The following is an 11923-nucleotide window of genomic DNA, read 5'->3' as shown; positions in this document are numbered from 1 at the left end:
GAAAATGAGATGTGATCATGAAAGATGTCTCTGTTGATTTCTCTCTGTTTTTTTCCCTGCTAAGAGACATTTCATATTTTAACCTTTCAAGTCTTAATTTTTCTCAGATCAAGAAAGCAAGCTATATACCGCAATGATTCAGTTCTTCAAATTAATTCAAGCATTTTATGAGTCATCGAAACTGTCAATCCATTTCATACTGCTTTTCAACTTCACAGCATCCAATGAATAACTTCCCTTGCCATGCTTTGTTATACTAATTTCTTGTCTAACTTCAATCTGAACACAATGGCAGGAGTGATAAGTGACTCAAGTCCAAAAGCACAGCAGTGCTTGAGCCAAAGTGTATAGTGTGGGATGCAGAGCAGGGTTCTACTTCACCTACTCTTCCCATGGCTGCTCTCTCAACACTGTGAACATCCTCAGAAAGGTTCCTGTCCTCAATTAATTACAAAAAGCAGCCATGTACCTTTTCTCTGAAAAACCTCACACCAGGACAAGCGATAAAAATATTCCCAATCATCAGATAAAAGGATGAAATAAACTGCAATAATAATAATAATAGTAGTAATAATAATAATAATAATATCCCCCATCAACACTGTTCCTTTAGAATTATCTTAGAAAATCATTGCTTGTGGTTTATTATTCCACCTCCAATTCTTTTCCTGTGTGTTTCATTGTAAAAATGTCTTTTAGTATTTCAGTGAGGAAGAAAGGAGATCCATAACACTCCAGCAATCAAATAAAGATTATGAAGGAGTCGGCTTGTTACACAATTACCGCTCTCTGGTGATTTTTATACTAATATTAAAAATAAGATCATTTAGAAAAAAAGAAGTAAGAAAAAGGAGCCAGGGGGTAGAGGATGTGAGAGAGATTTTTCTGGTTTTGCTAACAAAAAAAAAGCAAGCTGTTTCTATCTTATATGAGCTACAAGTAACATTATTGGTAACACTGGGCTAAGAACAACTGGAACGTACTGCCTTCTGCCTGGATGTACAGGAGAATCAAGTATATTTCCAAAGAAATAAAAATGATTATCAAAGGAAGAAATATTATATGATTATTTCGGTTTCCAGTTTGGTCGTTCAGCATTCAACACTACAGCTGACATATTTATGAATGCTTAAATGTCAGTAAATTGTATAAAAACAATATCTCTGCAATTTATGAATCTATAATTCATTTTTTCACTGTCTGCTCTATATTTCATCACTTCATCATTTTCAAGAAAGCAAACGTTCTGAAGACTGAGATTATATCTAGCAAGTGGCTCTATATGAGAAAAGGGTTGTTATTGTTGTATCAAATTTACTCCATAATAACAAATTAGTGTCTTCTGCTGGTGCTGCATTTGAATGACTTAAACAAACAAACAAACAAACAAAACTTCACAAAAAAGAAGAGCACTTTAAAGCGGCAATTATATTTTAAAAATCACTTGATTTAACCAGGTCAGTAAGTCAGGTGGAAAGAGCAGTAAGAGAATGCATTATTCTATGAGGCATGTGCATCTGGACTTAACAACCCCATTGCTCTTTCTTAGCCCTCTTTGAAAATTCATCTTGGTCAATGATGCATGCTAAAGAACTGAAAATAATAAAAAAAGGGGGAAAAACTGTAGTAATTGGGTTGAAATGCAATTGTGTACTACATATCTTCCCCTAAGCCCACTTTATTTGCAAAATAACGTGAAAACAAAGTGTCCAAGATGACTGTTTCAGGCTAAGGTTTGACATGTAACACTAGTCAACCCAATTTAACTTTTCACTAGAAGAGAATTGGCAAAAGTGAGAATTTTTTTTTTTTGCCTACAGGGTGATTCTTGTTTTATGCACTTCTATTTCCTAGCTTGAAGGGAAGCTTCCAGCACAAAGAAAAGGTGCATCTCCCTTCCTCATGCAATGCTTTCATATTTCCATGCTATTCAGTGCCATTTTCTTCCCAACAGCTGGTGCTGCGTTCATATTTTTCTGTTGTCAGGTCGAGTCCCTCCTCCATGGACAGGGAGGGTGCACAGCTTCTTTCCAAGAAGGGACTCAGCCTAAGCTCAACTGATGCAAAGACCCAGATGTTCAAAGGGCAAAATATTTGGAATTGCCTCGCCAGTTTGGGGATCTCTTTGATGATGTCTCAAAAGGTGTAGAGAGGGATTTTGATCCAAGAGTAACTATTCTACAGAGCAAATCTCATTAAGAGTATCCTGTCAAAATGCAACCCCTTTTGGAGTGCTGCATACAACAGAGGACTGGGAGAATTTGTCTGGGAGGTGTTATGTCTTTATTTTACCATCTTCGAAAGTAGAGCTGTGTAAAATTCATTTTGCTAGATGGAAAAATGCATTAAAACACATGGAAAATATAGGTAAAACACAGTATTACCAATAAACATTTTCTTTTTACTTGGAATCAAACCCAGCAAAAACATATAGATCTGAATTAATGGAGCAGTGTACGGCAGACAAATTACTACAGGTGTTATTGCAGAGACTCAAAGTGGCAGTTTTTTCACAATATACTATCAGACTGCATAGACTGTACAACAGCAGCTTTCTAGTAAAGATAATTTCATTTGTTCTCATCTCATTGGCAGATTCTCAACTAAAACTGTATACCCAGGGTCTAAAAATGCATTGCACTGAAAAGAAAACACATTGATTATAAAAGAAGCTCAACCAAATTCAAACGTGATGTTTGGAAAGACAACAGCTTTGCAATGCTGATATCATTACTTGTACTATACAGGAAACAGTTAGTGACATTTTCATGCACTGGCTTGAGTTTTTATCTTCTCCTCCTCCTTGTCCTCTGTCCACCCTCCCACCCCTGGTGTCCCCCCTTGGCTTGTTACACAAAGCAGCTCAACGACATGACGCAATAATGATTGTTTAGCACCCAGCATGCTTTGGGAGACTAGAGCATTGCAAAGGAAAATCACTGAGAGAAAAAAAAAATAAAAAAATTGAAAGGTCCTGGTGGAAAAAGAAATTAAAAAAAAAAAAAGAAACAAGTGCACATAACATCAATGCCACCTCTGAGAAAAATCATCACTACACGAAGATACAGTATACATAATACAGTATAACATGCACTCTCCAGTGATAAGCTAGAAGATCCAGAGTAAGTAAAGATTTCATACTTGTGCGGTTTTTTGTGCAAAATTCTGAAAGACCATGACAAAAATCACAGACTAAAAAAAGTTTTGAGATTGCCAGACAAGCTGTGGCATTCAATAACCACTCCAGTGACCAGATCGTTAGCCAGCAGCTGAAGTCACATTGAGTGAACCGGCTTAAAGTTTTGAGCTGCTCATCATGATAAAATACGAGGCCATAGAGGCAGTTTGGAAGGGAATGAAGAGTGTTGCTTGTGAGGGGCCAGCCACGATGGTGCTCTGCAGGAAGTGCCACACTCCAATATGCTCTGTCATCATTAGCATTTTTATTGGCTACATGAAGAAGGCGAAATAATATTAACTTAAAAAGAGATTCTATTTGCAGAAAAAACACATGCACTAGTAACTCAGTGTGGCCATGTTAAATCTCTCGAGCTTTTTCTCAGAGCAGTGCAAACCACAACACTTAGAAATCTATTTAAAAGAAGCTAAAATTTTTCTTAGGGGGAACGTGTGTTAAAAATAGAGGTAATTTACTCATCAGAGATACTCTGAGTATGACTGAGGAGTGGTGTTCACAGCTTTTTTATTTTCTGCTGAATGCCACTGAAAACAGGATTGAGAGCCGTGCTTGGATAGCACACAGCAGCCTCATTGTGCTCTTTTAGGTGATTGAGAAAAATAAAGCTTCACAAAGACAGGTAGAGTGAGCTGGTAAAAAATTTAAATCTGTGATTGTCATGTGTCTGATCTGATCCAGGAGAGCATGGCTTTACCATTCGCAATCATTTGCACAAAGAAAACAAAGAAAGGGCAAATGATACAGTACTGTACCTCCATGGTCTGAGACTGGTGCATGGCTTTGATTGCATTCTGTGCCATTGCCCTTGTAGAAAATGTGACAAACGCACAGCCTGTGGGAACAAGGGGACAGGGAGCAGGAAAGACAAAAAACAACAAGACAAAAGGGTTGGACGCTTGTTAAACCAACACAGTCTACGAGAACGGCCACAAGACGACACTGTTCTCAGTAGTACATAAAAATAAACAACTTCTCTAGTTTATTTATTGACAGTGCTGACTTGCTAATCTGACCATAGATGAAAGAAAAAAAATTAGGTGGAGATGGGTGACAAGAAGGGTTTTTATTTAATTTTTTGTTTGCTTTGTTTTGTTTTTATTTTCTTTTTTATTTGTTTGTTTGTTCTGTTTTGTTACTGTTTTTGTTCTTTAGCCACAGGGTTTGAAATAAATAAGGCTTTTATGTAGCCCTTGGATTGCATAGTTAAATCTATTCAGACCATGCATTAACAATTGCTTGCTCTGGCTTTTGTGTAGGTAAACTGTGGATAGTGAATAAACGTCGGCATCACTGACAGCTGAACTGAGAATTTAATAAAGGGGTCTATAACATCACAAATTACTGTGATGCACCAAGAAGTATCATACAAATAAGAATGAGAAAAACACCACTGTGTATCCTGTGACTATTTGTGCAAAGACTCAGACAAAATTCAGTAATGTAGGTGGAATCTCAACATTTAAGAAAATAACATTTTAAAAATAAAAATCCTTATGGTATTTGTTTCTCCGAGTTCTAGGCACAAGTATAATTCTTTGATCCATGAAAGCTAATGCCAGCCTGAACAATTATGAAGCTATGTGCTTGAATAACTGAAAAAAATCACTCTTTTTTTTCCCCTCTTCAGCCTTTAAAATCATAATGAAAAGCCAGTAGGCTAACGTCTGGGCTATTTTTCCACCCTTTTACTATTGTCAGCCATACCTACACTGGGCATGGTGCAGGTCAAGGTTTTCAGTGCATGACTCACTGCCCTTTTGGCTAATAAAAACATTGCCTCCTGAGATTTACATTTTATTCTTCATGCACCCTTGGGCATCTTAAAGAAAAAGACTGTGAAATTAATGCAGATTCAGGCTGATTTTGTAATAATACCATGGCACACTAAAAGCTTAGCTAAAGCAACACAGACTTATTTCACTTGTGATCTCTAATGACTTTAAAAGTGCATTGATTTTCAGCTCCCTTAGCCTTGCACAGTTTGAACTTAGGTTTCAGAGAATAATTTAGTGTTCCACTCAATTTCCTCAAAACATTATTATTATTACTACTTAAAAGATTTCCAAATGAAGCAGATCTAAGCACTGAGAGGCTAAAGCATATTGTCATTTTAGAGCTAATGCATGAAAGCTACATTCTGGCATGAAAAACACAATATTGTTGCCCCTGTGGCCAATGGGCAAAATAAACCATTTTGCAATCCAGCAAGCAACAGATTGTTTGGTTTATGCAAATCAATTTGAGGCATAGAATACCTCTTCTTTTTAGCTCTGTGTGTACCTGGTAAGATTATCAAGTCAAGACTGTATTCACATTTTAATCAAACAACAGTAAGAGAAAGCAATGCCTGATCATTACCCAAAAGCACTACATCTAGTCATGAAAATAAAGTCAATGCATTTTTGCATCATGCGGTATTTTTTTTTCTCTTTAATGTAAAGGCCCTTGATTCAAAAGAACCTAAACTGGCTTATGTAGCTCTGACTGATAGATGAGCATCATAAAACCAGAAATCAAAATTCTTTTACCCAAACTTCACCACAGCATTGTGACCTTCTGTATTTCTTAGGTAACAAAACAGCTCATGATGTCTCACTACTCTTTAGCCACACTACATAATGCTATACTAGTCTTGTTCAGCAACATATTTCTGTCAAAGCATATGATGTAACAAACCAGCTTTCTGTACAGCAATCTAGACAAAATGTGCAGTAGAAGGGTAAATAATCTACAGTACTTCTCCTAGATTCCATATTGCTGCTGTGCACTAAAATTAAAGAGGCCCAAATTTACCATCAAAGTAATCTCTTTTAATACCATTTCTGTTATTAGCATTATTCATTTCTTGTCTTGCAAATTCAGTGGGGGATGAGCACAAATAGAGATATACTGGAGGGCAGGCAAGGAACCCCATGCAGAGCCTTGAATAATATTGTTGATAATGGTCAAGAAACTGCTTCATTCACTTCCTTGGTTTTCACTATCCAGGAGTGTGTACTATAGTGACAATTACTGAATGGAGGTTTCAAATGCATGAGAAGCATGTAAAATGTCAACAAAAATCAGTAAGACACAGTTTATGCATTTATCACAATTTCTCCCCAGCAGTTCTGCTGTAAGTAACTTACTGAGAGATGTTGCAATTAGCAGGTCTCAAAAAGAAATGTGAGTCAGCAGAGAAATAAGGTTGCATTCCTCTCAAGATAAGGCAGACTGCCCCTTCCCTCCCCCAAGCTTTCTCTCTTTAACCCCAGGGCTCAGCGGTTGGGTACTTTCAGTGCCCAACACCCCTGCAAAGCCTTCCTCCTCACTCCTCAGCCCAAAACCGTTTGCATGGGTCTCGTTGCCTTTGTCATGGAGCAAAAAGACCTTTGTAGCAGATCTCTGTACCAATTTGAAAGAAACTTGTTCTTTGGGCAAGGGGAATGCCTGATGAATGAGGTTATGCAGCTTGAATATGAGCATTTGGAAGCAGCATTCCACAGAGAGGATGGGGCTGCATTTTAATTAGGGTTTGCCAGCCAGAGGCTACAAGGTTAAGTCCCCTTGTTATCTCCATTCAGCAGGCCATTTCCCACCAATAGACAGTGGCCATTTCCACAGTAAATTTCCAATTTACCTCAATAACATGGTGAAAAATCAGTGGCCAATGTTATTTCTGAATTATTTGAAAACCCAGACTTTAAGAGATTGCCATCAAGTGCCCCAATTAAACATTTGTTAATTTAACCAACCTTCCAGACACTGCTATGTATATTCACATTCAAGGGTTATTTTTCAGCTACCAAGCCTGGACACTCACACACAACATTTGTATATTTATTATGTGTGCATATATATTTTATTGTGCGTGGAATATGGGATCATATCTATTTTATTATGTGTGAACTATGGGCTCCTCTCCTTCATGACCAGATTGCCACATGGGTTCGGGAGCTTAGCCTATGTCATAGGATTTGGTCTATTTAACTCAATCACTTTGCTTTTATATTTTAGGTGTTCAGAAAAAGCTTTTCTTCTGAAATGCTCGTATTTACTGCCATGGTCAATGGCAGGACCTTGATTTTCCTCTGTGGGGCACATATGCATTGGAGGAAGATGGTTTAGTTGGGCACCTAGAATTTAATCAGAAGTAATCCAAGGACGCTGGATTTCATTTCTTTATGTTTCTGAGGGGTTGGGAAAAGCCTTTCCAGCACTCTCTCACTCACTGTGTCACACGGGTGCAGGTGGTCTTTTGGGAACACACTGCCAGCTTCAGGACCGTAAATCACAATTAGAAGAGGACAGGACTAATCAGATTTCATGCCTTGTGGTGCAAGGAAACAAGAAAGATTTCCATGGCCTCTTACCTCACCCTATGAAACATGGCATTGATTGGCATGCCATGGAACGAGGTCTTCCCAACCCACAGCTATGAGCAAACTATTTCTGTTCTACCCCACCGAGTCCTGATATTCAATTATTCCCTTCTTACTGGAGCTGTGGAATCTCTGAGAGGGAAAATATGGAGAGGGGGATGTTTCCATAGCTAATGGCTTGAAATAACTTCAGTTTATATAGCCAGCTACCTAGCTACACCAAAAAATAGATAGTTTTGTAAAAACAGCCAACCTACAAGACACTTCGCACTTATTTATCAGCTCTGGTTTCAAAATGTCAGGAATCACTGACAGAAGGAAAAGGGGAGGGAGAGAGAAGATCTAAGAATTTTAGCTGTTTCTTCAAGGCTGCCTTCTCATCCCCTACAGCAGATAAATGAGTGACTGGAAGTAATTTCCTTCTGCAGGAAGAATTGGAGTAAGGCACCCAGCCCTGGCATGGGAGAAATTTTATCACATCTGCCATGTTGGCTGAGGGAACATCCAAACTCACAGGATTACTCCTTACCCCTCTCCCACCACAAACTGAATGAGAATTCTGAAAAAGCAGTCAAATGTGATAGGCCTCCTCCTTGATCCTGGCCATCCCAAACCTAGGGCTTGCTGCTTGAGTGACTGAATATTTGAAATATTTAAAAAAGCTCAGCTCTGCCCCATTTCAGCTCCTGCTTCATGTGATTCTTCTCATCTCAGGTTTTTCTAGAAGTGTTGAGAAACATTCAGTCAGGAGTTCTTGCACAGCCTAACACAACATCAACTCCTGCAAGTGAAGTAGAACATTTTTATGTATGGAAGCTTCAGGTAAGGTTCACACCTACACAAGAAACCTCCCTCATAAAACCACCATGGTCTACCAGAGGTTTTAAAGTGAAGTCAAAAGGAGATGCAAAATGCAGAGACATGGTTTGGAAGTCTAAAACCAGGGTTTTGACACAGAAGGAGACCCAAGAGATTTTCAAAGCCACCCAAGCAAGCGCAGTGCTGCGAGTGCTGGCTGCGCAGCTGGTGCTGTAATGGTTGCACCACAGCTTCCCAGTACACTGTAAACAAGTTTTTCTTCAATTTCTGTAAAGAAACAAAAGTGAAAAGCTGCCAAATACTCCTGCAAGGAGTAGTTGGGATCCTCTGAGATGAAAGCTTCTATTTAAGGAAAAGATAAGGCTTGAATAAAAAGCTATGGAAATTGAAGTGTGATAAAAATAAGCTCGAGTTGGGTTAAAATGTTTCTAGCTGAGATTGCGAAGTAGACTTTTTCTTTTCCTTTCCTGTGCTAATACAGCCCAGTCTGAAGGAAGGAGAATCCTGGAAAACAGCCTTCTAATGAAGACATCACACAAAAATCTGTCTTGGTGGCTAAAAACATTTCATCTACAAACTAAATTGTACATCAAATTGTTTACTGCAGTGATATCTGGTTGTTAAGTATTACCTAAGACACACAATGACAGGTCTGAGACCAAGTGCAACAATTCAGTCTAAAGAAAATAATTTGAAAAAGCCACAGTGAAGCTCTTCAGTTTATGCATATCAGGCACATAAAGGTAACAAGAGGCACATCCTGTAACTGTGTCTCAGCTCTTCAGCTCTACTGATTTGACTACTGACTGGATGACAGGTTGTAGATTTTAAATTTCCTGAAGTTCATGGTTCCCTCGAACCATTTCTAATTGGGCATTCAATTACCCACCCTGCAAAGCACAGACTTCAGTAAGTGGAATTTACACAAAGCCAGAATTAAATGGGTACCAAAGACCATGTTCTCTAACTGTGCCTCGATGATCTTCTTGTTGGAATAAAGCCTCTTGCAAATTATTTCATTTCAGGATTGCCTCTAGGGAGGGATTGCTGCAAAACTGCAGTAATGGAAATCTGAGATGTAGTCACTGGCCAAAGGCCAGCAGAGACATTGGTCAGTTGGATGTGTTGCTTCCCTCCCAGCTGCAAAAGAGTTTCAGCAAGGGAAAACAAAATTAAATGTGCCATAATGATTGGAAAAAATGAAAATGTTACCACATTGCAGCAAAAGGCATAAGGCACAGAGGTGCTTCTGAAGAGCTATTGAAAACACAGCACTTCCATGTCCTTGCTTCCCATCACTTACTGATACACAATTCAGAAAGTAACCCTCAATCTAGGGTGTTCCCACAGCTGGCATTTCATATTTCTTTAGCTCAGAAAGGAGCAGTAAATATCCAGAGGAAAGAAAACCCCAGCATAAAAGCCCCTCACCTATCCTTCCCTGCAATTAATTGTGATGCAAATACTAATTTTCTTTTACTAATTCATCCAGAAAACCCTTGAATCTGAAAGTTCTGAATGGATTTTCAAGAAATTAAATTGCCTCACCATGGTGTATCTCACTATTCCATTTCTAACCTGCTCTTAAAGCAAAGAAAGAATGAAAAAAACAATCCTTGTAATCAATGTCTGCAGAAATGTTCACTTGTCCCATGTGCCTGGTGATGTTTTGTTAAAAAATCATAAAATTAGGAGCCTAGAAGATGTAGAAAAATGCATTTTGAGCTTTCTCACAATTTTCATGCTATATCCAACTCTCTCTACATGTTATTAGCAGGTTTTTTCAGTGCATGCTATTAACCCAGTTGACTTCTTTCTGGTATCTGATATACAAACCTGCGCTTAGCAATACAGCAGAATAATTTGCTATGTGGTGCTCCTGTGATAAGGATAAGAGGATTTTTTTTATCATCATTACAGATGGTAATAATTCCTAGAGTGATACAGAGATATTGATCCACTGATCTAAAAAAAGCATTTTACAAAGGCAGAGGAGCATCACTACCCTTATTTTAAACAACAGGATAACAGAGATGATGAGTGACCAACTCACCTATGGTCAATACAGCACATCAGTGGCACAGCTACACAGCTACAAATCAAACTTGGGGATTTCTGGCTATTTTTGCACACTCCAGCTCTCATTGCCTGGCTGTCTGTGTTGGCATCTGTGGCCATGTAGACGTTACATAGTGCTGCGAGTCAGGAGGTCTGAAAGTTTCCTTAAGCCGTTTACAATGAGTGATTTAAAATCTTAATCATCTGAGGCAGTTCACTTCTACTTTTTCATGATAATGAAGCTTAGCACATGATATCACAATCATGAATTTTTGTAAAGCATATTTAGCTCTTCAGAAAAAGTGCTGGATTAAACAACCCTGCAGGCTGAATCCTTCTCTCTGAATAATGAATATTGTACAGGAAGTGGCAAGCTTCTTTAGATAGTCCCATGAACCCTGCTCAAGAGGCAGCCAGCCTCCGTGGCTGTTGGGTCCCTGGGTTCTTTATCTCTACAGCCAACAGGGTATTTTTATTTTTTAATACCTTTCACAGCTAGGAATTACTCGCTGCCAGCCAGCTAATTTCACAGGGACTATCCCAGAGCCTTTGGAAGGCAATGCCTTATGTTTGCTGCCTATTCTTGGAGCTGATTGAAATATAGCAAGTTACACGAATAAACAATGGTTAATTCTTAGATGCAGGAGTGAGTAACAATGGGGGAAAATATGACTCAGCCAGAAAAAAAAAAAATCTCAGTTTCTTTAAAATACACTGCTCCACCACTGGAGCTCTGTGTCATTACTTTAGCCTCATTTTAGAGCTGAGTTTCAAACAGCTGACAATAGGAATTTGGAGCAGAAAAAGTGCCAGTCCATTATGAGTAGTGACAGCAATGGGTGTGACTTTAATATTAAAGTTCTGTCAACTCTTGGTTAGGAACTACAATAGAAACAATGAGCTCCATCTCTCTGCCCTTCTCCCTTTATCTCAGCACTTATATCACACTCATCACAAAGTGTTACATTTTCCCTTGATGACACTGGATGGGATTTCTCCTTGCTACTGGAGCCCATGTGGTACAATGCAACCCTAAATCCTGCCTATGAGTTGACAGCAGACTGTTACACTCCCAGTGGTAAAGCTGCTGATGTAGTGTAGATGGGCTAAAACAAAAGTCAACCAAAACCTTTTTAGTCTTTACTAAGGAAAAAAAACCCAAACCCAAATCCAGTCCAAACCAAAACTGTTTTACTGAGCCATGTAACCTGGAGCTATTCCTTGCAACTACCTGCTGGTAATGCAGATTATTTGCCTGAACCCTTTAAGAAAGCTTGAAAACTGGCATGAATACCAAGGAAGATACTGTTCAAGCTTTTTTCATCTGAGATACCATGAGGTGTACCTGCTAGGCAATTAAAAAGGGATACCAAACAGACTTTACTGGACCACATTTCCGTCTCACTGCTGTGAGCACTGAACTGAGCTCCTGAAGGCTCTGGCATGGCAAGGTCAGGGTTTTCCTCAGACAGTGACTATTTTTCAT

General features: G+C 38.8%; 1 protein-coding gene across 10 annotated transcripts in view; it reads right to left on the bottom strand.

The window, feature by feature from the left end:
- CELF2 (CUGBP Elav-like family member 2) overlaps nt 1–11923 on the bottom strand; it is a 545200-nt gene that overhangs the window by 49488 nt on the left and 483789 nt on the right. For 9 of the 10 annotated variants that reach the window (XM_031063925.1, XM_031063923.1, XM_031063924.1 and 6 more), the window contains one exon: nt 3952–4031. The exons of the other annotated variant lie outside the window; for it this stretch is intronic. In XM_031063925.1, the coding sequence (XP_030919785.1) occupies nt 3952–4031 (80 nt within the window). The remainder of the gene's footprint in view (nt 1–3951; nt 4032–11923) is intronic. 10 annotated transcript variants of the gene reach the window in all.

Source organism: Geospiza fortis, unplaced genomic scaffold (assembly GCF_000277835.1).
Source record: "Geospiza fortis unplaced genomic scaffold, GeoFor_1.0 scaffold273, whole genome shotgun sequence".
NCBI lineage: Eukaryota > Metazoa > Chordata > Aves > Passeriformes > Thraupidae > Geospiza > Geospiza fortis.
This window is presented reverse-complemented; position numbering and strand designations above follow the sequence as displayed.